This window comes from Eretmochelys imbricata, chromosome 18 (genome assembly GCF_965152235.1).
Source record: "Eretmochelys imbricata isolate rEreImb1 chromosome 18, rEreImb1.hap1, whole genome shotgun sequence".
NCBI classification, from domain to species: Eukaryota; Metazoa; Chordata; order Testudines; family Cheloniidae; genus Eretmochelys; species Eretmochelys imbricata.
Window position 1 is genome coordinate 8,671,712 of NC_135589.1, and position 25,658 is coordinate 8,697,369.

Genomic DNA, 25,658 nt, shown 5'->3' on the forward strand with positions numbered 1-25,658 from the left:
AGGAAACAAACAAAAAAGCTGCTTTACTTTCACTTTCTTCTGCACAGGAGCCAAAGGCAGTTTAAAAGGCTTTGGACTCTCACTTAATTATACCACCTCACTTCCAAGTCATCCTGACAGTCACAAGAATAACTCACTGAAATAACCCTGTGCTGCTCTCTCTCTTTCAGGGTGCTAGGAAGAGGTTTCATCTTCAGAGATAAAGCTGTTTTGCAGTTTGTAGGAAAGTCTTGAAAGATCAAATAGTAGATTACTTGAAAAAGAATAATAAAACCTATGGATTTTAGATTGTCTATTGATTTAGCATGGTACTTTCTATGTGATATATGACAGAGCAATCACCCTGGACTATTAAAAAAGAACACTACAGGGCTGGGGAGCTAACACAAAATGAAGAGCCAAGTACAGAAAAGAAAACAATATCCCTCTAGAGGGGCTAAGTCAACAGCATACCTGGTGAATGTAGCATAAGTGTCAATAAGCTGTAGCGTAGCAGGCAGCAGATTCTTGGTTATCTCAGATGATTTCTGTGGGTCGGTTTCTGCAGCTAGCTTGGAAAAATGCTCATCTAGAGAAACCTGGATCTTGGAAATTGCAGCATCAAGGGTATAAATGGACTGCAAGCTGGGAACCTCATGCAGCTGGAGAATTGTGGTACAGTCGATCCCACAGAAAGAGGAAATCTTAAAATAGAATGAAGACATTTATAACAGCAATGCGCCACACAAAGATCAATGCTCAACACTAGCTTATATGTATCCAGTATTCATACCAACTTACCTGTCTAGCAAAGTACTCCTCTGCTATTTCCACATCATATTTCACTGAGCTGCACTTGGTAGATGCCAATTCAATGAGAGAAGCAGCATGTTCAGCTTTCATGCCCTGTTTGATAAGGTGATCCTGTATGTATTGAAGAGAAAGATTTAGCATCACATTTAAGGGAATATAGAAGGGCTGTGGAATCTACCAATTTATGAACCACCACCATGCTATGATACTTGGGTTTTTTTAAACCCCATATAATACTAACCCCCATTTCCCACCACCATGCAAACATTGCAATTCCCACATGAAGTGAACCAGGCAGAGATTAAAATGATCATTGTCCATCTTAGAAACACCTGCTAATGTTGTTTAATATTAAAAAAAGCAGCTATAAAACAAGACTAAGAACTGGTTTAATCCCCTCAGCTGCACTTAGGGAGATTAAAACTATTTTTGATACACCTAGCACAGTTTATATTTCCCTCCTCATTAAGCTCTGACACATTGCTACAATTTCATTTCTTACTCCTGACCACAGATCATTACAGCTCTGGAATTTGTGCTGTTGTGTTAAACGCTAATAATGTGTCAAAAACTGTACATTGTAAATTCTACAGAAAGGGCTATACCTTGATCCAGCTGAAGTAGGAACTGATACGTAAGCGGGAAGACCAGCGCAAAGTGTGCAGGATATCACATTCACTCATCTCTGGTGTGTTCATGGCCAGCTGATTCAAGTAGTTTTTGGATGGAGGCAAAATCCCCAATATCCGCCACAGTATCAAGAAATAGTATTGAAGTGCACAGGCCTCCTAAATAAAGACAGTGGAGGATACATCAGGAAGGAAACATTTATAATCACCCTGCTTCAACTGCTGTGATTCTAGCAGGGGCTCCTAAATGTGTCTGCATGTGGAGGTAGTGTCCCCGAGATTAGAGTGAAATGGACCATACTTCCATTTCATGCTGGTTTGGTGGCACAAATTTTCTTATCTCACATAATTCCCTGTCAAGAGGCATAAAATTCTCATCTAATCTAAATCACATTCAAGCCAGACCTCTTGAATACATTTGGGAGACATCACGATCCAGAAGCTCATTATAGGTTTTAAAAGAACCTTGGCACTATGTATTGTCATTTACCACTAAACAAAACCAGCCAACTTTAAGAACCATCTCACAGCCAGCAGCTTGCCTCTCTCAAACCTAGGAAAGTTTGCACAATTTATATTTTTTCAGCTGAAGTGAAAACTGAAATATTAATCTAAAACATTACATTTGAAGTGTCACCAACTAGCTTCCTCCACCAACACAAACATACATCACACAAGTTCTTCCCCATTCTACTATGGCCACAAAAATCCAATGAATACACTTCAGCCCAAAAGATGAAAGGTCCAAATTATTCCTTTAGGCAGCTGGAAAAGCTTGAAGCAGACACTGAATTATAAGCCAGACACAGGAGTGCATCTTGTTATTGACGGTCACAGGATGGGATGGCCCTTAAAGGGAGGTGGGCTTAACCCTACCTATAACTAATTAGCTGCCATCCAGGTGATGGGTTTGAGGTCAGGGATCATATGATAGATGACAGGTGACTTGCAGGCTTTCAGATAAAAGGCCAGCACGCAGCTCAGTTAAGGGAGAGACCCCTGCAGGGAGTAGGAAGGCTGCTGCAGGAGACCCAGAATCAGGAGAAAGGATCTGGAAGGGGAATCTTCACACCAATGAGGGATGGAGAGGTGCAGAAGCTTTACAAGGAATGGACTGTAAGACAGGCCAGGCAGGAGGACCTAATTAATCTGTTTTGGTTTGAATAAACTCCTCCCTGAAGGAAGTGACTGAATTTCTGCCATTACTGGGAGCATACTACTTGATGCATTGGCTGGTGAGGAGTTGGCCCACCAGTTCACATTGACAAAATATAAGACAACTGTTTACTAGGAAATTTTAAGCTCCGAAATCCAGTTTAGCAACTATTGCCCAAACTCTCTGTATAACATGCATGCAGCAGCATGGAGCCACTCTTTTTTCTCAGCAGGGAGAATGTTATAGCAACACATACATATGCCCTTACCAGTGCAGTGACGTTTTTGTTTTCCTTCCTCCTGAGTGTATCAAACTGGGATCCAGCTGCAAGTAGTGAGGTCAGGGCTGCATAAAGCTCATCATACTTCGTTGTCCTAGAGAACAGGACCTCACAAACCTATTGAAAAAGCCAAGTCAGAATTGTTTCCTCCTTGGTTACATAGATTCCCATCCATAGCCAGTTGAGATCCTCTCCCAGATATACTAAAAACACCACACACACTCCCAAGCAAAATAACCCCAAAGGACAGGTGTGTCAATTGCTGCTTTTCCCAATCAGTCTCAAAGATGCTTTAAATGAGTGCAAGAAAGGAACACATTTTGGATGTACAAACAGGAACCTTGGTGTATATGGTAAATTGCCCCATCCAACAATATGTTATTTTCTCTTCTGAGCTGCAGAAATAAGAACTCTAGTGAGCAAAGACAGCAGTTGTAAAAAAGCCAGAAGGAACATGGTGCAAACTGATGGGGAGACAACTCCTCAGCAGACACGTTTCTAGACGAAGCGCTGAGAGGTAACTTGAATATGAAGGAACTCTTGGCATTGGCACATCCGACAGAATCAAGCTACCACAAAGACAGAAAAGTTCTCATCTCTTTTCAGCCACAGTTTACTTCTATGCAACACAGGTGGACGTTATATATCCCACTGGGCAAATCACTGCAAGAATATATGGGCTAGGTGAACTGGGATTATTTCACCAAATATCAGCTTTCGAGTTAGGATTTGTGCACTGTTTAACTATAAAGTATTCAAACTCTGTTTATTGTCTTATACTAACATCTATTCAGCTAATACACACAGTTCTTTTTAATGCAGTACTAAATGAAATCACTGGGCACCTTTTGTCTCACGTCTCAGTTACATTGCCAGTCATTTTCTACGCTGCTTTCCCTAATGTAATACAGGCTCAGAGAAAGTCTTTAAAGAAATTCCAGGTACCATGTTATCTAGGCGGTTCAGGTCATCTTCTGACACTTCTGGTGACAGGATGCAGTAGAATCTGGGCTGTGGAACTCCATCTGGGACACAGATACCAAAGTTAAACCATTTAACAGTTGAAGAGATAAACAATGCTGCCGGCATATCATCACTGGTAATTTTTTTTCCCCTCAAAGACAACAAGTCACTTAAGGCTAGAGTAAAAATCTGCTCAACAGACGGTGTATGTGTTACATATATACCCATAAAAGGGGGCATAGATTAACTGAGTGATGCATGTCTAGCATTTGAGTACTTTTTCCATTTTAAAATAAACATTACAAAAACTGTATCATATTCCTAAACCTATATAGCATATGAGTAAGGCATGTTTTGTTCAACAAACAATGGCTGGGCAATGCTAGAGGTCTGCAGGTTTCCCCCATCTCCCCTTTGGTGTAAAATTACAAGTAATTTATTCACAACAAGCCTGGTATTTAGTCTAATGTGTCTTAAACCACACTCCAAAGTCCTGAAAGGGACTTTTGACTTCATGCTGCAGCACTCATTTATTATGCAACCACAACCCCACGGCTAGGAGTAAAATTTTACTGAACAACTTCCCTTCTGACCTGATGAGCAGTGTTTGGTCCAGTTTTCTTCCACTTCTTTAAATCCATGATATAGAGGGACAGAGATTCTTCTACTACTATCCTGGGATCCACTCACCCAGCCAATGGGTTGGGTTAGCAGGTTATACTGTACCTATGTAAAAAACACACAGAAAACAAGGCAGGCTGTTTAGAAGAAAAATATACAATCCCCCCCCCAAAAAAAACACATGGACTTTCCCAACTTGTGAGGAGTCAGAGATAGCACTGAGCACACAGCTGAAGACTCTCTCATACTTTTCAGCCAGTGGAGTAAGACTACTGTCAAGATACTAAGGAGATACTCCAGAGAATAGTCTGCAAAACATTGGCATCTCATTAATCTGGAACAGTGCCAAAGACTGAAACAAAGCAACAGAGATGAGCTAAACTCAAAGAACTTTACCTGAAGGGTGTTTGAGAGTACACGCAATAGTAAGAAGGCAGGTTTACTGCTCTGGGCTTTGCCATACTAGTAACCCATGCTGCCCAGCATGAATTTACTTATAGCAGTCAGTATGCCCGAGTATAAAGCCACATAACACTCCACCCAAACCAGCTGCTCGAAATTAACAGCTCCAATTGTGTTGCTAACTGGATGTAACCTTGCATGCAGTTAGTGAAATCAAAACAAGGAGTTACTGGAAATGCCAAAAGGGAAACACACAGGAACAGGAATACAACAAGGAGACTACTTGATATAGGTCATTGCTGAGTGATTATTTGATTAAACAATGGAAACATGCATCCTCAATCCCTTACCTGCTCAAACAGGTATACAGGAACTTTGGAATACTGATGAAGAAGGTAGTCGAACACCAGTAGAAGACGAGCCAGGATAAGGGGCACAGACCGCAGCTGGCAGTCCATGTTCACAATCAGTTCCAGGATGGTCTGGATACAGAGGGTCAAGATAGACCTGCGGCCTTTCTCTGAGAAGTTGTGGAAAATAAGCAACAGCAGCTGGAGGTGCTCAACATTCAGATCTTCTGTGTCATTAGGAAGAGTTCCCTGCAGAGCATTTTGTTTCATTGTGCCCACAAACCTGCCAGCAACAGGAAAGAGGTTCAGTAAGACGTTTGTTCTTCTGAAGAGTGATCCATAGATCACACTATTGTGAGGAGACTTCCCCTGAAGCAAGCTCGCTGATTAAGATGCACATTTTAATAATGATTTCTTTCTACTTGATCAAGCAGTGCAACTAGAGTTTTGTTTCTGACCTCAGTCTTACTAAGTGAATATTGCGATTTCACAAATTAACCATAACTTCACTGAAGGATGCATGAAAGTGAGACTGTGGAAGAGACTTTATGCCCTATATAAACAAAAACAGCAAAAAACTTTTCAAGAGAAATATAACAAGCTAAAAAAGAGAAAGATGTGCATTTACCCCAGCAGGAAAGGCTGTAAGTCAGCCAGACTATTGTACAGTTTCACATTTAAAAACAAGGACATAGGGGTCAAGGCTTGGCAGAAAGGAACTCACATACCACAATGATGGGCTTGGTATGAGGCACCAAAAGAATGTGATTATTGCTTTTTCTTTTTAAAATCAGTGCTGCTAGAGCAGTCTATACTCTACTCATCTAGTCTTGATACTTTGATAAGTGTTCTCATCCCCTATTTTCATCCAGGGGCTGAATTTTCCCGTCTAAGGCATTTTTGAAGAACTCTATCTTTCTCACCCCTCCCCAAACAAATAAACCGGATCTTCCAAGCTTCACATCCTTCCCCTCTAGGATTTTCCTAGTTTTTTTAAAAACAAATGTCTGGTCATTGGATTAATCTGTCCAACAGAAAATATACCATCTCCTAGGAAATTAGCGGTCATGGGAGAGAGCAGGTCACTTATTTTTAGTCATGATATATAGAACATTTTCTTACCTCTCCCAAACTTTAAGGCATTCTGGGACGTCAGGGTCTCCCTGAGCACTGGCTTTGTGCTGCCAGATAAGGAGAAGCCGAGACAGCACAGACAGACTCTGGGGATGGATGTACAGAGGCCACGGTCCTTCAGAGAAAGGGGCTATCCCCAGCTGCTGTAGAAGAGTGTTCTGGCACAAGACAACAGATACACAGTTGAGAGGAAAGCCTTACATGTTGGTTTAAGTAACGACAAAACTTCAACAATCCAAAAGTGATAATAAACGGTAGGGCTCTAAGTGGATATGGAGGATGGTGTGGATTGCACTCTCAGCAAATTTGTGGATGATACTAAACTAGGAGGAGTGGTAGATACGGTGGCAGGTAGGGATAGGATACAGAGGGACCTAGACAAATTGGAGGATTGGGCCAAAAGAAATCTGATGAGGTTCAACAAGGATAAGTGCAGGGTCCTGCACTTAGGACAGAAGAATCCATTGCACTGCTACAGACTAGGGACCGAATGGCTAGGCAGCAGTTCTGCGGAAAAGGACCTAGGGGTGACAGTGGACGAGAAGCTGGATATGAGTCAACAGTGTGCTCTTGTTGCCAAGAAGGCCAATGGCATTTTGGGATGTATAAGTAGGGGCATAGCCAGCAGATCGAGGGACGTGATCGTTCCCCTCTATTCAACATTGATGAGGCCTCATCTGGAGTACTGTGTCCGGTTTTGGGCCCCACACTACAAGAAGGATGTGGAAAAACTGGACAGAGTCCAGCGAAGGGCAACAAAAATTATTAGGGGTCTGGAACACATGACTTATGAGGAGAAGCTGAGGGAAATGGGATTGTTTAGTCTGCAGAAGAGAAGAATGAGGGGGGATTTGATAGCTGCTTTCAACTACCTGAGAGGTGGTTCCAAAGAGGATGGTTCTAGACTATTCTCAGTGGTAGAAGATGACAGGACAAGGAGTAATGGTCTCAAGTTGCAGTGGGGGAGGTTTAGGTTGGATATTAGGAAAAACTTTTTCACTAGGAGGGTGGTGAAACACTGGAATGCGTTACCTAGGGAGGTGGTAGAATCTCCTTCCTTAGAAGTTTTTAAGGTCAGGCTTGACAAAGCCCTGGCTGGGATGATTTAATTGGGGATTGGTCCTGCTTTGAGCAGGGGGTGGGACTAGATGACCTCCTGAGGTCCCTTCCATCCCTGATATTCTATGATTCTATGATATATATAGGGTTAATGCAGTGGTATTTCACCTCTGGAAGGTCACATTATTTGGCACATGTACTAAGTAAAATATGGCATAGGTACCAAGTGAAGTTACGCAGAGGGATTTTGTTGTTCTTTTTAAAGCCTCCATCTACACTATAGGGGACTTTTGTTACATTAAAAAGTCTAGGAAAAAATATCATGAGTCCTGCTCACGTATGAGACCCAATACTGGCAGAAGAGATGGTGGTTTGGCAGAATGGTAGACAGACTTGCAGAGTCTATAGTTACTCTGCCTGACATTAATCATGTATCCTGTTTCACTGTCAAAAGCTAAAACTCAGGTATCCTTAAGACTGGGGGGATGTGGGGAGAAAAAACACAAAAAATACCACCAAAGGAGAACGGACTGCTACTTCTATTGTGCCACAAAAACAGGAACATATGGACATGTGAAAAGAGATTTTACCTGAAACCACTGATCTGAAACTCTTTAAACTCTAATTACATCTATTAAGTATGCTAAACACAGATGCAAGAGGTTAACTAGCGCCAATACAGTCTCTGGAAAGCCCTTCACTCACTACCTCTTTATTTGCCAGATTGTGTTTAAGTGCCATGTCTCCAGTAAATTCTAACCAGAACCGGAGAGGTCATCCCCACTCTTAACACTCCATTTCTACTGAGTGCAGTTATGCTCGCTCTCTGTTTACGTATGTCAAAAATGTGGATTTAAAAAAGAGGTAACTACTTCAAAAAATTACTGTATTTAAACTATAGGGGAAAACAGTCAACAAAAGGCATAGGGTTTTGATACACTACTGTAACAGATTTACAAACCCTCTTCTTATGGCATTAAGCTTGGTCATTACGTGTCCTGACAAAGAAACCTAGAGGCCACAAGGTTAGTATATGAAAGCAAAAGAGATCAAATCATAAAAAGCCAAGCAGGAAATTCCTACAGTAAAATGCACATTCAGAAACCATTCTTTGAAACTAACAGCATCCTAGACATGGAGAATTATTCAGTTTTCCCTTTAAACATCTCTGGAGTTAAGGGCACTAATTCAAACCCCCTTACAAATGAGTGTTGATGCAGACTGCTGCTCTCCAACTGTTTTCATTCTGGGGACTATTCTGTAGAAAAAGCATCGCCTCAAGAAGCATCTCCTCTGCCAGCCCCACAATATCCCATTGCTTTGTGTTCAAAAGGGGCTCTAGAGTGAGAAGCACTGATGTACTAACATAGAATGTATTCTCCATGTAAATTCAACCCCAGACACAAATGCTTTAATTTTACATCCTAACCTGCAAGGTAGGAGACTGTAGGTCCGAGGTCACCAAGGAATGGTTAAAGTGATACAATGCAGCAGCAAATTCCTCATCTGATGTGCCTGCAACACAAATGAGATTATGTCAATTCCTACTACAGCTCTACTTGGAGAGCCATGATCCCAACACTGGACAAAGAAAACCCATGTAAAAGTAGAACTCCCCCATCCTAGACGTTCCCTGAGTAAAGAAGTTCTGCTCGCTCACCCTTCAGCCCATCTTTGTCCACTTCCTTGATGATGCTAGCCAGCGTGGCCATGTGCTGCTCTGAAAGAGACACACTCAGGTAGTTGCGAATGAAGTTGTTCCTGGAGTTCAGCATGGAGGAAGTAATGAAGTTCAGAATATTGGAAGCCAGGTTTAAAAACTAGAAGGAAGAAAGAGAAATGCATCAATCTTAGAAACACCAAAATCCAATAGTGGTCAAAGAAAAACTCAACAAAAAAATCTCTTTGCTAGGTAATTCACCACCCAGCTACACTCGTCCTCCATTACAAGCCAATAATTAGAGTTCAGATTTACTTCTCTCTTCTCATTACAATTAGATTGCTGTACAGCCACTCTGCTTGTCTGCCATTACAGTTTCTAGTCTTCAAGACAAACCCACTGGGATGAGTGGCTCTCTCATTCAGCTGGTATTTCATATAGATGTCTAAAGAGCTTGCAAATCCATTATTTTGCTTAACAGCAACATTCATTTTCACTATTACCCAAAGGAATGGTTTGTCTGACAAAGTGCAGTTAACATTTCCATTTATAATTCTGCCCTCATATTTCCTCACCCCCTCCAACCTAAATCGATATTATCTTAATTATTCTCTCCCTTGACAATAGCCATTATTAATATGTACCTCCAGAAAGAGTAATTCAAAACAGCTCCTTCTGAAGCCAAGGTTTTTGGCAATCAGACCCATGGGCATTCACCCTCTACCCCAGCTAGCCAATGACTCTCAGAACAGCAATATAATACTATGTCTGATTTAAACTGCTAAGTGCCAGACTAACAAGCCTCTTTGGCCACTGTTCAGTGCTACATCTCACTAATTACATAATTCATCACAGAGATCATAGCATACCAATTCTGGGTCCTTGCGGCTGGCCAGGATGTTTCCATTCTCCCCAGTAGCCTGTTTGTTGGGGCTTTTCACTCTAGGGGAGCTCTCCAGGGGAGGTGGGGGAGGTGGCGGGGGTGGGGCCACTTTCTCTTTACTTGGAGAAATTGTTTCTTCAAACCATTGCCCAAGGATGGGTTCACTGTCATCATCTAATAAAGAGTACATGGAAAACAATGATACAGATGCAAAATGACATTGCTTCTACCAGCTAGTTCACTAAGAGCCCAGTAAAGGGCAATACCAGCAGCCCTACAACTTCACCTTTCCTTTCAATCACAAGGCCAACGAGCTCTATCTTCATTTGGCAGGGACTCCCCTTTGAGGGGGGAGAATTCTCAGTCTTCCCCAAAGTTCCATTTGGAGCAGATACTGCCAACCCTGTAACGCTGGGGGGCTGACTTCAGTACCTACAGAGCATTGCTGGTATTTCTTTTTGCCCACTGATCCTAACAAATGAGTTTAATTCTTAAGCACCACAGTGTAATCCAGTCCTGGGAGATAAAAGCTTAGTGCACAGGCTTCCATTATGTTGAAAAATAAAAAGTGTAAGACCTAGAGTTAAGATGCTTGCTGAAAACTATTACCCTGGCTGCTCTCCTCTTCAGTGCTGCTGAAGTCATCCTCATAGTAAGTATTAGAATCAGTAGAGGCACTTGCATCACTGCTCATGGAACCCTTTCTCTGACGTTGCAAGACACAAGCCTTAAAAGAACAGCAGGGCAAGTTAAACCACAAGATCAAAACTTGAAAGTACAATAGATAAGAACAGACTTGCTTTCAAATCCTCATCATTTTTTTTTTTTATTCCTTTCTATTATAGTTCTGCTCAAATTGCTTACTGGCATTCCTATCAAGACTTTCTTCTAAATTACATCCATCATTTTCTGGGGTGGCTAACGCAGAGCCCACACAAAGACTCCAAGGTACATTTTGCATAACAATCGAAACATGAAGACTCCCCTTCTGTACACAGGACCCTTATTTTCTTAGTTCACTGGAAGCACCTGAGAACAGAGTCTGTCATAGCCACAACCTCTCCTATTCTATAAAACGGGAGACATCCAATTCCTTGTTGGTAACTTGCAACATTTATAAGTAAACACAGTTCTAAGTTCTTCTCCTTAGCATGTTAGTTGATACTTGCAATTGGAACTTTCCACACAACTCTCACTGTTTAACTGAGAGAAGTTCCACAACAGAACTATCAACGTGCCATCTCCTACCTTTCTATAAGAAGTGGAGAGCAAAGTCAGCAGCAGATTAGTGAGCGGTACGGAATCGATCAGACGTTGAATTCTCTGAATTGATGTGCTCTGAGCCATGACATTCAGCACTGCTGGGGGACCATCAGTCTCCCACCCCTAGGGGACAGCATCAAAGGACGGTTCAAAGCATGTTCCAATGAAGAAGACTATTTAAGAAAATCAGAGTTCCACCTTCTCACCTTGTGTAGTGCCTCCACCTGCAGATCTTGAAAGAGGGACGTTAGGAGTTTGATGGCATGATTTGCTAACACCACTGACAGAACACCAAACCCTTGATGTCTGCAGAAAAAGAAAAGGTCTTGATATTAATATTTTAATCACTACTCTAATGCTATCTACTTGTCTTCTATAGGAACTGCCAAAGAATTACCAGCTCAATCTCTCCATTGTACATCACTGTCATCTCTGAGGACTTTAATCCAAACAGTGGACCGTTAGAGTATCAGGAACATTGCCTGATGCTTATATCAATTACATTTACCTCTCATTTGCAATACCGGCCAGACCAAAGTGTATACAATTTAAATTTCACAATAAGTGGAATAGGAAAATTAATTTTAGCATTTAATTCAAGTGAAAATAATAATTCACTTGAAAATATTCTTCCACCTGAGGGCAAGGTTTACAGATTCCTACCACCCCACAACTGCATCTGCTACTGTAGAGAATCATGAATTGATTGGGGAAGGGGAGGTTCACTAAAGGTGCCAAGCCCTACTAGACAGAAATCTAGGCTCTGTTCACCCTATGGTATACAATGCCTCATCCGGTCCGATACAAGATATATTCCTTGCCCACTGAGAAAGTACCTGGCGCTAAGCCTAAAGTGGAATCTTCATATTCCTCTACAGATAAAAAGCCCTCCTCTTACTAAGTACTGGCTAAAAAATATGCACAACATAATTTGTGAAAAATTAACAGAGCAATTTCTCAGTCATCTCACTCAGTTTAAACTGAAAGGGAAGAAAGCTGGAGAAAAGAATATGAAGGGATTGATTATGAAGGTGGGATGGGTGGGCGCAGGAAGTCTCTTGAAGAAGACAACCACTCAGGAGTAACAGCCACAGCATAACAGAACAATACCACAGTGATATGTGTAAACTGATTAACTTAGTGGAGGTATTCACATACCCTTTCCCAGGTCCCAGCTTGGGAGACCCAACTCCCTCTTTGGTACGAGCAATAATGTCTCTGACTCGAAGAGCAGCCAATGGGTCTTTCTCCTTTCCCTTATCGGCCAGGGCAGTGGGGTTGAGGTTCAAGATGAGGAAGAGGCTGTTGAGCAAACACCAGGCCCCAAGCAGCTGGAAATTCTGATAATGCTAGCATTCGAACAGTGAAAAAACCAGACACACCAACATAAATCCAACTGACCAAATGCACCACCACAAGTTACAACAAAGAAAAGGTTCCCGGTGGGATGCGATTATTACCTCTCCCCCTGCACGGCGCGAGTTGCTGATGGCTTGACCAATCATTTCATAGATTTCAAGCTGTAAGTAAAACCAAAAACCTTCGTAATCTTGCAGTGTTCTATTAGACAAGTCACTAAACTATTCTATGTACTACTCAAACACCCTTCTCTGAAGGTTGCTCGGTTCCACTCCACAGTAATCCTCCCCACTGCAAACTCACAGATATTACTAGCTTATATTGGTATCAGTCTTTCTTCAGCTGTCAGCAAGCCCAGTGCCAGGGACCAAGAAAAGCTAACAGTGATTCAAACAGTTAAAACTGATAGGCACTTCCATGTGTAAGACCTAAACTGAGTTTCCTTCTAGTCTTTTGGTACACTCACACCTTGAATACTGCGTGCATATGTGGTCGCCCCATCTCAAAAAAAAGATATATTGGAATTGGAAAAGGTTCAGAAAAGGGCAACAAAAATTATTAGGGGTATAGAATGGCTTCCGTATGAGGAGAGATAAATAAGACGGACTTTTCAGCTTAGAAAAGAGGCGACTAAGGGGGATATGATAGAGGTCTATAAAATCACAAGCGGTATATAGAAAGTAAATAAGTGTTATTTACTCCTTCTCATAATCCAAGAACAAGGGGCCACCAAATGAAACTAATAGGTAGCAGGTTTAAAACAAACATAAGAAAGTATTTTTTCATGCAACGCACTGTCAACCTCTGGAACTCCTTGCCAGAGGGTGTTGTGAAGGCCAATACTATAACAGGGTTCCAAAAGGAGCTAGATAGATTAATGGAAGATAACCATTGATGGACCTATTAGCCAGGATGGGCAGGAATGGTGTTCCTAGCCTCTGTTTGCCAGAAGCTGGGATTGTTGTGACAGGGGATGGATCACTTTATGATAACCTGTCTGTTCATTCCCTTTGGGGTACCTGCCACTAGCCACTGTCAGAGGGCAGGATACTGGGCTTGATGGACCTGTGGTCTGAGCCAGGATGGCCGTTCTTATGTTATGTTCCTTTGCATCCTTGGCAAAAATAAAGTGAAAGCAAGACAACTGCTCTCCCTTGAGCAGTTGCATTCCACGCCATCAACTTACACATTTCTGTACAATGGTGGCAGCATCATTTTCGTAATCATCTTCTTTAGAACTTGTGGATCCAGTTCGTACCTGCTGGGTGCTGCCCACATGGAGGATTGCCATGCATGTTGCCACACTCACACCTGATGAAAGAAGAGGGCAAAGGACCACATTACAGTTAAGAGCTGACCTTGGAAATCTATATTCCTGTTCACTTACACTACAGTCAGCAGTGCGGAAACTACACATGGAGTTGATTAGGCCAGGAATATTCACCATTCCAGTTGGCAGAAGAGAGGATAATTTCAGTTACCCTAAAACAACGAAGTTACATACAGCCTAAAACTCAGGAGGGAATCAGATGTAGCAGAAATTATTAATAGAGAATACTTTACGCACTGATTACATTCTCATAATTCTGGGGCGCTTACACACACTTGGGAGACAGGGCTGAATTCTAGGTATAACTAGCAAATTTAAAGGATAAACTCTGAGAAACATTTAAGTCCTGAACAACAAAGCAAAGCAGAAAAGGTGAAAGATGACAACTAAGGAAGTGTTTCATTATTGAACTTGTGCATCCCAAGGACAGGTTTGCAAGGACTGCCAACACTACCCAATACGCCCTCAGTCACAGAAACTCTGCATTAGCACTGTCCGTTGTCATTTTGGTGACATTACAACAATTTCCTGCTTAACCTGAACACAATACTACCGAGTCAGCCTTCAGATTTACAAAAAGGAAAGGGCACTCTAGGTTCCTAGTGCTATGGACTGGGAGTACTGTGTTACAGAGGCGAACCCCTGGGAATTCAGCATGCCTCTTGCTCCATCCAATCAAAGTCAGCCTTCAAAGAGTGTCCTGTTCAGTCCTCCCTCAGCACGGGAGGTTTAGGTTGGATATTAGGAAAAACTTTTTCCACTAGGAAGGTGGTGAAACACTGGAATGCGTTACCTAGGGAGGCGGTGTAATCTCCTTCCTTAGAAGTTTTTAAGGTCAGGTTTGACAAAGTCCTGGCTGGGATGATTTAGTGGGGGATTGGTCCTGCTTTGAGCAGGGGGTTGGACTAGATGACCTCCTGAGGTTCCTTACAACCCTGATATTCTATGAAGGAAGGAAGGTCATTTTTGGGTCTCAAAGGTGCAGGTTACAAAGCAGGGGAAATGCAGAGCTACTCAGGGCTCCAGGGAGAGTGGGGAGAGAGAAAAGACTTTTGATCTCTAGAAACATGATGCTATCAAAGGACATTAACTCACCTGCATAAAGGCAGCTGAGGGCAAGAACAGTCACATCCTGCAGCCGTGTGGGAGTCAGGGGCTCCAACACAGGGAGAGACAAAGTATCCAATGCCATGGTCACATCTATCACCAGCGAATGAAACCTATAACCACAATTGAAACAAGTTAAGAAAAGCACATTACACTCTGGAGAGGACTTTCTGGCATCAAATGTCTAATAGAAGAGAGACAGTGGCCGGTACTGTACCACTTGTACATTCGCACTCTCTCATCTAACATACCCAATATAAACAAAGGACGAAAAATTGAAATCTTTTACCCATTGCGGACTGCAGTGGCATCTGCTACAGTGGCTGGCATAATGAAAAACGAGTTGGCCGACACTGCATCCTGAAATCGATTTATGTACCGCAAAAAGTAAGGGAGGTTCAGACACACTCGCAGCAACTTTTCAGAGCCACCTATCAGACATAAATCAGAAAAAAAACAGGCCATTGCTTTACCTTTGTTGTTCCACTGGGTGGCTTTAAAACTAGAATTAAGGTGACAGAGAATGAGCTATGGGCTTAAATCAGTGGGGATAAAGTTTTCCCCATATTTCACCTGTGGCATTATCTTTAAAATGAATGCAGTTGCAATTTGTTGTGAGGAAATATAGGGATGGCACCACAGATCAGGTAATTGGGATAAAGAAACCTAAGTTAAAATCTAGTTTAAATGCACCACAGGATAGCAGCCAAAAAAGTAACAGAAAAGGTGTTTCGTGGAAGGTCTCATGCTCATCTTGTGTGGTACATTAGACCTAACTTATGCAGCAGTGACTCCCAACCCCATCACTCGTGCCCAGTCAGTATGTCATCCCTTGTCATTTTACACTGCCTTTTTCTATGTATCATAGCTATTTGCATGTAAGTTAAATCATCATCTTCATCCTGTTCCTAACAAATAAGTATCCACATCACAGCCACCAACTTTACAGGCAAACTCAATACAAAGACAAAGCATTGAGTGGGTCTTGGAGGATGAACTCAACCTCCACCCATAGAGCTGGTTCCTTCAGGTTAGGGATGGCAGGGTGTGATATAGGGCAGGCTTGCACTATCGTTACCCATGCTGCATCTCTGCAGCAGAGGACTTCAGGCTCCAGGGCTTACACTCTGGGACATTCCAAGAACAATTATTAATTTTTATTATTATTATTATTATTATTAAAAGCTCATTCTTACCAAGCTCTTGCAGGCTGGCTACATTCTGAGCAATGAATATACTTTTGGTCTTCGCCACAGAGGCTTGATCTGTGGATGTCTGATTATCACTTTCTCCTTCCACCTAATAAACAAGCAGATGTTAAATACAGCAGTGGTTCTCAAACAGGGGTCCAGGGCCCCCTGGGGGGGCCACAAGCAGGTTTCAGGGGGTCCGCCAAGCAAGGCCAGCATTAGACACACTGGAGCCCAGGGCAGAAAGCCAAAGCCCCAGCACATGGAGTTGAAGTCCAGGGCCCCGAGTCCCACCACCCAGGACTGAAGCCTGAGCAATGTAGCTTTGCGGGGACCCCTGTGGCATGGGTACCCAGGCAATTGCCGTGATTGCTACCCCCTAACGCTGGCTCTGGCTTTTATATGCAGAAAACCAGTTGTGGCACAGTTGGGCTGTGGAGAACTCCTGAAATACAGGACAACCAGCATCTGAAAATGGGGTGTTACTGCAGGTCTCTTTATGGGAGCAAGACTGATCTGCAACACAACTCAACGAGGACCCACACCTCCAAAGATGTTAGCTTTCCATACTGTGATAAATCAGTCACCAAAAGATTTACCATACTTTCCTCCATCTCATTGACACTTACCCACATGCAAATGAGATTTAACCAGTGCAGAAGAGCTTCATCTGAGTATATATATAAAAAGCTCCCTGTTCATCTCCTATAGCTTTCTGCCCATCCCTATGCTCACACCAGTAGTATTAGGAACATGGCACTTCTGTTCTAAGGCTGTTTGTTCACCTGGGTGTCTGGAGCAAGAGATGGTGATGCTGTCACTCTAGGGTTAAAGACTGATGTCAGTTGATTCAGGAAGTTCATCTGCACCTCTTTCTGTCGCAGTTCAGGGTTCACTGGAGAGGCCAACTCTTTCTGATCCTCCACTGCAGGGGCAGAAGCAGAGTGTCATTCCACATGTCAAGGGTAGGAAGTGTGCAGTGCTTTGTAAAAGTACTGCATTGAAACAACAAGCATGTGCTAAGATTACATTGAAGCACTTACCATCAGAGAGCGTTTTGATAGTTTGAGGCAGCTTGGCTGATTTCATCATTGCTGTGAAAGTAATAATTTCAGTTCTGTCCAGGCGGCTGCAGCCAGTGCAGAGCCCCTTTATCAGCAGAATCAGGTGTTTCTACAAAAAGGACACCAAATCAAATCCAAGTACTCTTTTTCCCTATTTTTCCCTCAACATTGATTCCCTCTGGGGCACCTGGCATTGGCCCCTGTCAGAAGACAGGATACTGGGGTAGATGGACCTTTTCTCTGACCCAGTGTGACCGTTCTTATGTTCCCCTCACAGGCCAAAGCTGATCTCTCATCTAGGAGCATGGAAGGGAATGAACAGCAGATGAGAGAGCAGCCAGGACTTGAATCCTCTCCCTGCTACAGAACAGCACTTGGAGAAGCAATCTTTCCGATAGTGCACTCGGGCTCAGAACAAGTAAGTGATCACCTTGTGTCTGAGCCTCAGAAGCCAATTTACCTTTAGGATTTTAAAGGATTGTGAAACTCAGCAACTTGTTTTCTTTTTGTGGAAGAGGAAAACTCTCCGTAGGAGAGGAACACATGACCAGAGAAGAGTTTGTTTCTTACACAAGAAGAACAAATGAAGTGGCAATGCGGAAGCATCTCTCAAGATGCAAAGCAGAGAAAATAGAAAATCAGAATGGATGTTCAGAGTTAATTTTGCTCCTTGAAGTCTATTTAATCACAAATCTGCAGGTAACACTCATCTTAATGCCTGTGCACAGGAATTCTGGAAAAAGAAGGCATTAACAAGAAAGATCCAGTAGGATACAAGTACCATGTGTCGCAGGCAGGCAAGGGACGGTGGATTAGGTCACTTTCCATCCCTGCAGAAGCGTTTCCTGTTTCTCTCCTTTTTCCTTCCCCCACCACAACCCTTACCCAACTGAGGATGCGGCAACAAGATAGTGTTACAAGTGTTACCCTTCTAGGGCACTAAATCTTAAATATTTCTAGAATAACTTTGCATCTTGCAACAGCTCCCAAAATTACACTAGAGCAGACACTAAGAAGGAAGAAGCCACGCACCCTTTCTCTGATATAGTTCTGCTTCCAGTCTCAAAATCCACCCTTCTACTCACCTGTGAAACAGCACATGCCTCATCTGGGTTTTCAAGTCGCAGTAGTGAGAATTCAATCAGAACTTTACAAGCAGCTGCCACGGACTGCAGCTGGTTCCTGGGTACTACAAAAGTAAAAAGCTTGTATCATTTAACCCCACCTTCTGAGAGTTAAATCACTGGAATACATTCTTAACTATACTGAAGAAAACAGTGTGCGAGAGACAGAAGAGAGGGTCTGATCCCAATACTCCTATAAATAGCACCTCACTCCACATTTAGTCCCAGTAACTTCAACAGAACCACTTGCAGAGTAACATACTGTATTGATAGAAGATTAAGTTTAGTCTATTTCTTTATTAGACAATAATATACAAGGAACTTCTGTAAAGCAAGAATAATTATCTATACAGGTGTAAGGGCCACCATAGATACAAGGGATACTATAATAGTATTTAGTATCAGAGGGGTAGCCGTGTTAGTCTGGATCTGTAAAAGCGGCAAAGAGTCCTGTGGCACCTTCTTGACTAACAGACATATTGGAGCATAAGCTTTCATGGGTGAATACCCACTTCGTCGGATGCACGTAGTGGAAATTTCCAGAGGCAGGTATAAATATGCAAGCTATAACAGCATTTGCTATTTTGCATTACAATGACACTAAAAGGCTTCAATAAATGAGAAAAGTCATAAAGCAAAGAGTTCACCATTAGATTTCACTTACAATGCCTAGATCCTTAGGGCTGTGCTTCCCCCACACTCGTGAAACAGGCTGCTAGAACAACTGCTGGCAAGTGCCAGACCCACAAACTCTTCATTAACATCTGATTCAGAAAACAGACTTGAAGCAAGTACCGAAAGAATGACATCCCTGTTCATTACATCCCAGTCACTAGACAAGAAGTAGGACATGCTGAACACTTACTTAGGCCACACACCGTAGTGATGTAATGAGTGGAGAGCGCAACAAAGGACGAGTAGAAGGGCTCATATTGTTTGTCGTGGTGCAGGATTTCAGATTCACTGCAATAAGAAAACGTAACAGGAAAGCAAGTCAGCTGCATAAAATAATAGTAAATGTTTGAGTGCTTTGAAGATGTGACATTTATTAATACATGGAAGGCAAGATTTAAATTTAATGATTTTAATTCCAAATATATATTCAAAATAAAACATGGGGAATAAAACTATTTTCCACAGAGCAATGCAGCATCTCTGCTCTTCCCTATGTGCAAGGAGCTCTCTGACATCATCCATGGGGACTTCTGCATAAACAGTGAGAGGAAAATACCAAGGTCAAAATCCACTGTGGATCAGAGAAGAGAATTCTGATGCAATAAACATTTTGCCCTTCTGCTTTCAAGAGTTTGGCACACTTTGCCTTTACTCCCAACATCCCCTTCTATTACTTTTTAACAGAGGATCATTCTCATCTTAGCTGCCTATAAGTTTTGCACCGTTGGCCAGGGTTTGCTAGGACAGGAGGCAATTCTGCAGAATGGAGAGCTCAAAACAGTCAGTTACAGTGACAAATGTAACAACATACTTTGTGAAGAGAGGAAAGGAAGGGAAATTTTTGGCAGAGCTGCCACACACTTGGAGAAAAATACATTTGCTGAAATCTGTCCTAGAGGCAAAGACATGTGGCCTCAAAGATTCATTTAAGATTTTTTTGTGCTCCCCACATAAAATCAATGTCAATGCTGGAAACAAACTGCTCACCCCCAGTGAAGGAAGTGTTAATGTCAGCTCAAATGTCGGACTAAAAATAGTAAAATAAAAAAACACCCCTATGCACATGAAAGATCTTTAAAAATAATTGCAGCTTAGTTCTTTGCTTGACAGTCAGGGAGATGGAAGACGACTTACCCACAGAACAGATATTGCATGGGCCGTGGCAGATCAAGCTTCACACACTGTCCCACTGATGTGCCTCAACATTAGCATGGATAGGCCCCCATGGAATGAGAAGGTAGCTGTGTCTTAAGGGCTAATTCAGTCCTCAGTTTTTCTTGTGACTGACGTAGTGGTGCTTATAGTGGTGACACTGTGTGATGTGGATACCTGCCCACTAGCTAATGAATCGTATCACACGAGCCATCAGATGGTCGTAACTGTCATTCAGCACCAACCAGATCTGAACTAGTAATTTAGGACTAAAGACTTGCCTGTTGGTCACAAAAACTGTGGTGATGTGGTTTGATGGCCGACAGAAGACACTTTGCAGTAACAAATGAGATACTGCAGTTCAAACCCTGGAATCTGCCTCAATTCAGCAGAGGCAGGGGAAGCAGCAGGAATAGTTTCTAAACTTTCTGGCAAGGGCAAGACTTACATTGGTTATAAATACAATCTGTTGCCCTGCTGAGAGGGAGAAGAATTTTCCCATCGCTATAGGATTATTATTTAATCATTTATACTCCTGTACCTTCTAGAGACCTCAACTGAGAGGCTATCAGGACTCCATTAAGATGACGTGCACAGACACATAGTAAGATACAGTCCTGCCCCGAGAAGCTTACGACTGAAGACAAAATGCAAGAGAATGAAAGCACTTTTCTCATTTCACAGACAGGGGAACGGAGGCAGAGAGAAATTAAGTGACCTGCCCATGATAATACGGATTCTGCAGAAGAAGCAGAATTGAACCTAGGTCACCTGAGTCACAGTCCAGTGTCTTAACCACAAGACTATCCTTCCTCTCAGCACATTGTTTTTCTTCAATGCTCCGTGCCTACCTCCTATCTGACTGCATGATTGACTTTATCCTGCCCAGTTGCCACTGCTTTGGAAGCAGACAGAGATCCAAGAGCAGTTAGAGTGCCCCAGCGCTCAGCTAACATTTTCATGACAGTGTGTCTGGACCCCTGTTGAGTTCCATGACTGTGTTCAGTGGCAGACCATGCAGCAATAAGAAACTGACAAAGAATGGATTTCCCTAATCCCCCTCATCAGATACGTAATAAATCAAATACAGACAGTGAGGGAAATATTGGAATAAGGTTTGAGTGGAGGAAAAACTCTCAAAATAAATGAATGGAAAACAAGTGGAAGATACCTTTGCAGTTTCCTGACCCTAATCTCATTGGATGATCTGCCTCTCCCAATACTGAAGAATCTCTATCTTAGTTTTCTGCCTCCCTCGAGTTTAGGCATTTGAAACCAAAACTCTCCCCACTTCCAAAGTGAATGTAGAAGTACTCCTACAGCTTTGTCTTAAATCCCTGGAAACATGAGAGGAAGTTTTAATACTCTTTCATCCTGTCTACATGTCTGGTTATATGCTCCGGTGATTTCCACAGCACCCCATTTATTATTTATCAGTGCTCTGCAGCTATTTATTTTTAGGAAGTTCTTAATGCCAGTCAGCCACTTAGGAACAAACACTTTGCCATACTAGATCGAAAAAATGAACCCTCAGGTTTGGTATCCTGTCTCCAGCAGGCAAAATACATCATGCCCTTACGTTACCTGCACATTGGTGTAATCTTAAACATCCGGGAGGAGGAGACAAGGAACAACTCCCTGCTGACCTGTGCAGCGATCAGTTAATGACTAGTCTTTTCCCCTTTTCTATTTTCCAGTCACATTTTGCCATCTTATTGTGAAACTTACCTGAAATAGTTAAAGAAAATAGTTCTGAATTCAGAGCTACAGACTTGCTGTCTTCATCCCTTAGAGAGGGAATGTAGCACAGTTTATTCTTTTACGTAGGCAAGAGCAGTCAGTAAGATTCTAGGGGCTTCATTTCATGATATTCAGTTACAACAAAACAGTTCACCCCTTCCTACCTCCTGCCAGTATTTTACTCTCATGTTGTAAACCTAATTCAGATGCAAGAACACCACCTACCAATACAAACGGAAATTGTATGTGGATTTAGGGTAACACACAGCTTAGTTTTTAATAATTTGGAAATTCTCAGTACAATTTATTCCTGTAATTTAGGAATCAGACTGCTTCACCATAAATCCAAATAATCTAGAGGCTTGAAAATAGACCTCTCCAAAGTTCATATTCTCACATGTTCAGATTCAGTAGTAGGTTTTGCTCTTCTACCTCTTTGTGCACAATCGTAAATTAGCAGCAACATCCATACGTGATGTATTTTAAAGAGAATGAGCAAGAACAATCTGGGGATGATCATGTATCCAACAATTTGGCAGCTACTCTCAGCTATTGCTACTGTTCTGTTGTGTAAGGCAAATTGTGTGATATACAAATCCCCCCAGGGTTACATGAGGCCAAAGGCAGAGGAACTAGAAAGCAGGGAAATGAAATGTTGCACATTTCGATTTGAAGATGAGAGATTTGGTTTTTTTTATTATTAAAAGAGCAGTCACATAGTCAATAAGTAATTTATATTCTCAAGAGGTCTGTTTTTGTAAATAATGAAGCACTGCAAAAATATTCAACTATGTAACTTATGTAGGGGCACAAATGTTTGTTAATTTATGATATTACACATTCACCAGGATGAAATCTTATTTCACACAACCAGAACCCTCTGAGAGAAACACATGGGTCAGACACAGATTGTAATCTTTGTTTATATTCCAGTAGCACGCAGAGGCTCTAATCATGAGCAAGGCCCCATTGCACTGTTTGGATTTGAGCCAGCTTCTGTTGACTTTAATGGTTCAGGATCAGGCCCTTTATGTACAATAGTTTTCACGAAGGCCTCCCTCTTGAAGAGGAACAGACTGACTCAAAAAAAAGTTCTTAATAGATGAACTTCTCCTGCAAGTCTGTCCCATTTGACTCAAAGGAATTCTTTTTTTGTATACACACTGGATTCCAAGTTGATGGTGCAATTTCACATCATTAATTTCATAATTCAAAGTTAATTTTACAATATTTAAGCAAGAGGGTTACTAGCTGCCAAACATCTGTCATTATGAAAACTCCTCCATTAAGCTGTTAATGCCTAAACCTAAGAACCAAAAGCAGCAGTTCTCAGGAAAATAGATCATGTCCTGTTTTTGAAAGTTATTTCAAAGTGTTTAAATACATGCACTCTTTATTTATTCAGACAGCATTACATTATGCTGATCACGATGACAACTATGCACCTCATGGATTTTATGAATTACACCCGCTGATACACAAATTAGAAAATTCAACAGTATCTTTTTGAAAATAACTTCTACCATGTCTAAAAGTTGAGCCTGGTTTAAAATATAATCATATGCATTATATTCTCTTTTCTTCCTCAGTTAAGGGTCCTCAAATCCATAGGGCTATACAGCACCACAGTGGGGCCATAGTCTGAAACAGAAGGTCCAGTCTTACAAAGCACAGAGTGCCCTCAACTCCCATAAGCTTCAGTGGGTCTGGAGGGCACTCAACACATCAGATTAGGCCCTCCAAGAACAGTTCTCACAATAATGATAAATCATTGGTCTAAATCCATAAATCAGGTCAATAGTTTCATTATTGAAGAAAAAACATAAAGGATCAAAGACAGCCATCGATACAACGATCAACATTTTTGAAATATGTATTTTATTAAGGCGGTGATGAATTTGCCTACTCGACAGCTGAGATCCACAAGACAAAGACCATGCTAGGGAAGCCTTCAAAAGCAGGATTTGCAAGAATGTTCTTGAATAGCATGATCATATACATACGTGCAAAAGTTTCCTGCTTTAGGTATCTACTGTTTAGGGTATTTTGTCTGATTTGGCAAAACAATGTTTTATTGTAACTGTTTTCCTAATGTGTCAAGTTTGAGATTTTTGTTGTGTTCTTTTTTGCTTCCCAACAGGCAATTGAGAGTTATATTTCTCTGTAACTGAAAATAAGGTGGTGGTATTCATACTTAAAGCTCAGGGTATACAAGAACTACTTCAGTCATGCATGAAGAAAAGGAGGACTTGTGGCACCTTAGAGACTAACCAATTTATTTGAGCATAAGCTTTCGTGAACTACAAGTCATGCATTAATAACTTTAGAAAATATTCCCAATGGCAAATACACTATGCACTCAAAATGAAACACCTCCAGCTTCTGGGAAAGACAGACGAGATCAGAAAGAACCTTGCCTTTGAGTAAAACTTCCACCTCCATATTTCTTAAAAATAGTTTCAGTGACAGAACCTAAATCCAATTCCATTTAATCTAATGAGATGAAGATCTAGTACCCCATTGTCCAAGGACCACAATAGTTTGCATTATGCAGCATATAAGATCACAACACATTTTTAACCAGAGAAATATGAACACAGAACAACAGTCTAAAAATACGAGAAGGGTATAATTACCAAGGATAAGGCAGAGCTCATCTTTTTTACAAGACACCAATTAGCTCCAAAAAATGGAGAAAGGGGATATGAACCCTGTCCCCACTTGCTGCCCTTGGGAGCTCACAATCTGAGAAGCCCAGACTCTCAGAAGCTGGGGAGAGGCAGCGTGCCAGTGATCCTACCAGGGTGGAGTTCCCGGGACGCTGCTTGGAATTCCATTTTCCGTAGTAGCCTCGGGCTAGCAGCTGCTGGATACATTTAAGCCCCACCCCACCCCTGCCTGGAAAAGGCAAAGTGTTGACACCTTCCCCGTGCCCCTGAGCGCCCGCCAATCTAGCCCTCCCCAGGTCTCCCAGAGGAGCCATTGCTGTCACCGTGGCAGTTGCCCTCAGCAGCAAGACACCGAATCTGGTCAGTTTCGGTCCGGGGCCGCCGGAGACAGCGCTGAGCTGCCGCCGAGGCCCGAGAGCGGCGCCTGCCTGCCGGCGCGGGGCTCGGCTCAGATTAGCTAGGCAGCGCTAGCGGGACGGGCTCCCCAGCCCGGCGGGGGGGCAGGGGAACAGGGGAGGGGGCCCAGCACAGCGCCTGGAGAACGGGGGCGGGAGGGACAACCGCGGGGCTGGGGGCCTTCTCCGACCCTGCCAGGTCCCCGCCCTCAGAGCCGAGAGAAGCGGACCGACACCCCCGCAGCCCCACCTCTCGATGACCGAGGCCAGCAGTTGCGGCAGCTCCCTCATCTCGAAGGCCGAGTAGGAGGCGGAAAGCAGCGGCCGCACCGCCACCTCCCAGCCCGGCTCCCCCGGGGTCTCCGCTCCGCCACCCGACGCCGCCATCTTGTTGCCGCCTCCTCGGTTGGGGGGGAAGGAGGGGGGGAAGAGCGAGAGAGAGACAGGAAACACTTCTACAGGGACAGGAAGTGACCTCATCCACCTTCCCTCGCCTGCGCGCGACACACAGTACTCCGGCCTAGCCGTCTGACGTAGACAGAGGATGGGGCAGGGCGCGGCCTGAGCTTTGCTGAGGCGCGTGCGCAGATGAGTCAGCACCACCTCGGCACATGCGCAGGAGATTATTGTCGTCCCCTGCCAGCTGCGCATGGGCAGCAGG

General features: G+C 42.8%; 1 protein-coding gene across 4 annotated transcripts in view; it reads right to left on the minus strand.

Moving 5' to 3' along the window:
- The window catches only part of UBR4 (ubiquitin protein ligase E3 component n-recognin 4), a 113,987-nt gene extending 88,583 nt beyond the window's left edge, over positions 1–25,404 (minus strand). For all 4 annotated transcript variants that reach the window (XM_077837267.1, XM_077837264.1, XM_077837265.1 and 1 more), the window contains exons 1-25: positions 25,248–25,404; positions 19,232–19,329; positions 18,328–18,431; positions 17,222–17,351; positions 16,964–17,103; positions 16,185–16,287; positions 15,278–15,419; positions 14,977–15,101; positions 13,738–13,862; positions 12,653–12,712; positions 12,351–12,541; positions 11,399–11,498; positions 11,178–11,315; positions 10,539–10,656; positions 9,916–10,103; positions 9,047–9,206; positions 8,816–8,901; positions 6,316–6,485; positions 5,194–5,476; positions 4,414–4,546; positions 3,803–3,882; positions 2,846–2,974; positions 1,398–1,580; positions 781–903; positions 454–683 (exon numbers count right to left, since the gene is read on the minus strand). In XM_077837267.1, coding sequence (XP_077693393.1) covers positions 454–683; positions 781–903; positions 1,398–1,580; positions 2,846–2,974; positions 3,803–3,882; positions 4,414–4,546; positions 5,194–5,476; positions 6,316–6,485; positions 8,816–8,901; positions 9,047–9,206; positions 9,916–10,103; positions 10,539–10,656; positions 11,178–11,315; positions 11,399–11,498; positions 12,351–12,541; positions 12,653–12,712; positions 13,738–13,862; positions 14,977–15,101; positions 15,278–15,419; positions 16,185–16,287; positions 16,964–17,103; positions 17,222–17,351; positions 18,328–18,431; positions 19,232–19,329; positions 25,248–25,384 — 3,476 coding nt within the window. In that variant the 5' untranslated portion in view covers positions 25,385–25,404. The remainder of the gene's footprint in view (positions 1–453; positions 684–780; positions 904–1,397; positions 1,581–2,845; positions 2,975–3,802; positions 3,883–4,413; positions 4,547–5,193; positions 5,477–6,315; positions 6,486–8,815; positions 8,902–9,046; positions 9,207–9,915; positions 10,104–10,538; positions 10,657–11,177; positions 11,316–11,398; positions 11,499–12,350; positions 12,542–12,652; positions 12,713–13,737; positions 13,863–14,976; positions 15,102–15,277; positions 15,420–16,184; positions 16,288–16,963; positions 17,104–17,221; positions 17,352–18,327; positions 18,432–19,231; positions 19,330–25,247) is intronic.
- Between the last annotated feature and the right edge of the window lie 254 nt (positions 25,405–25,658).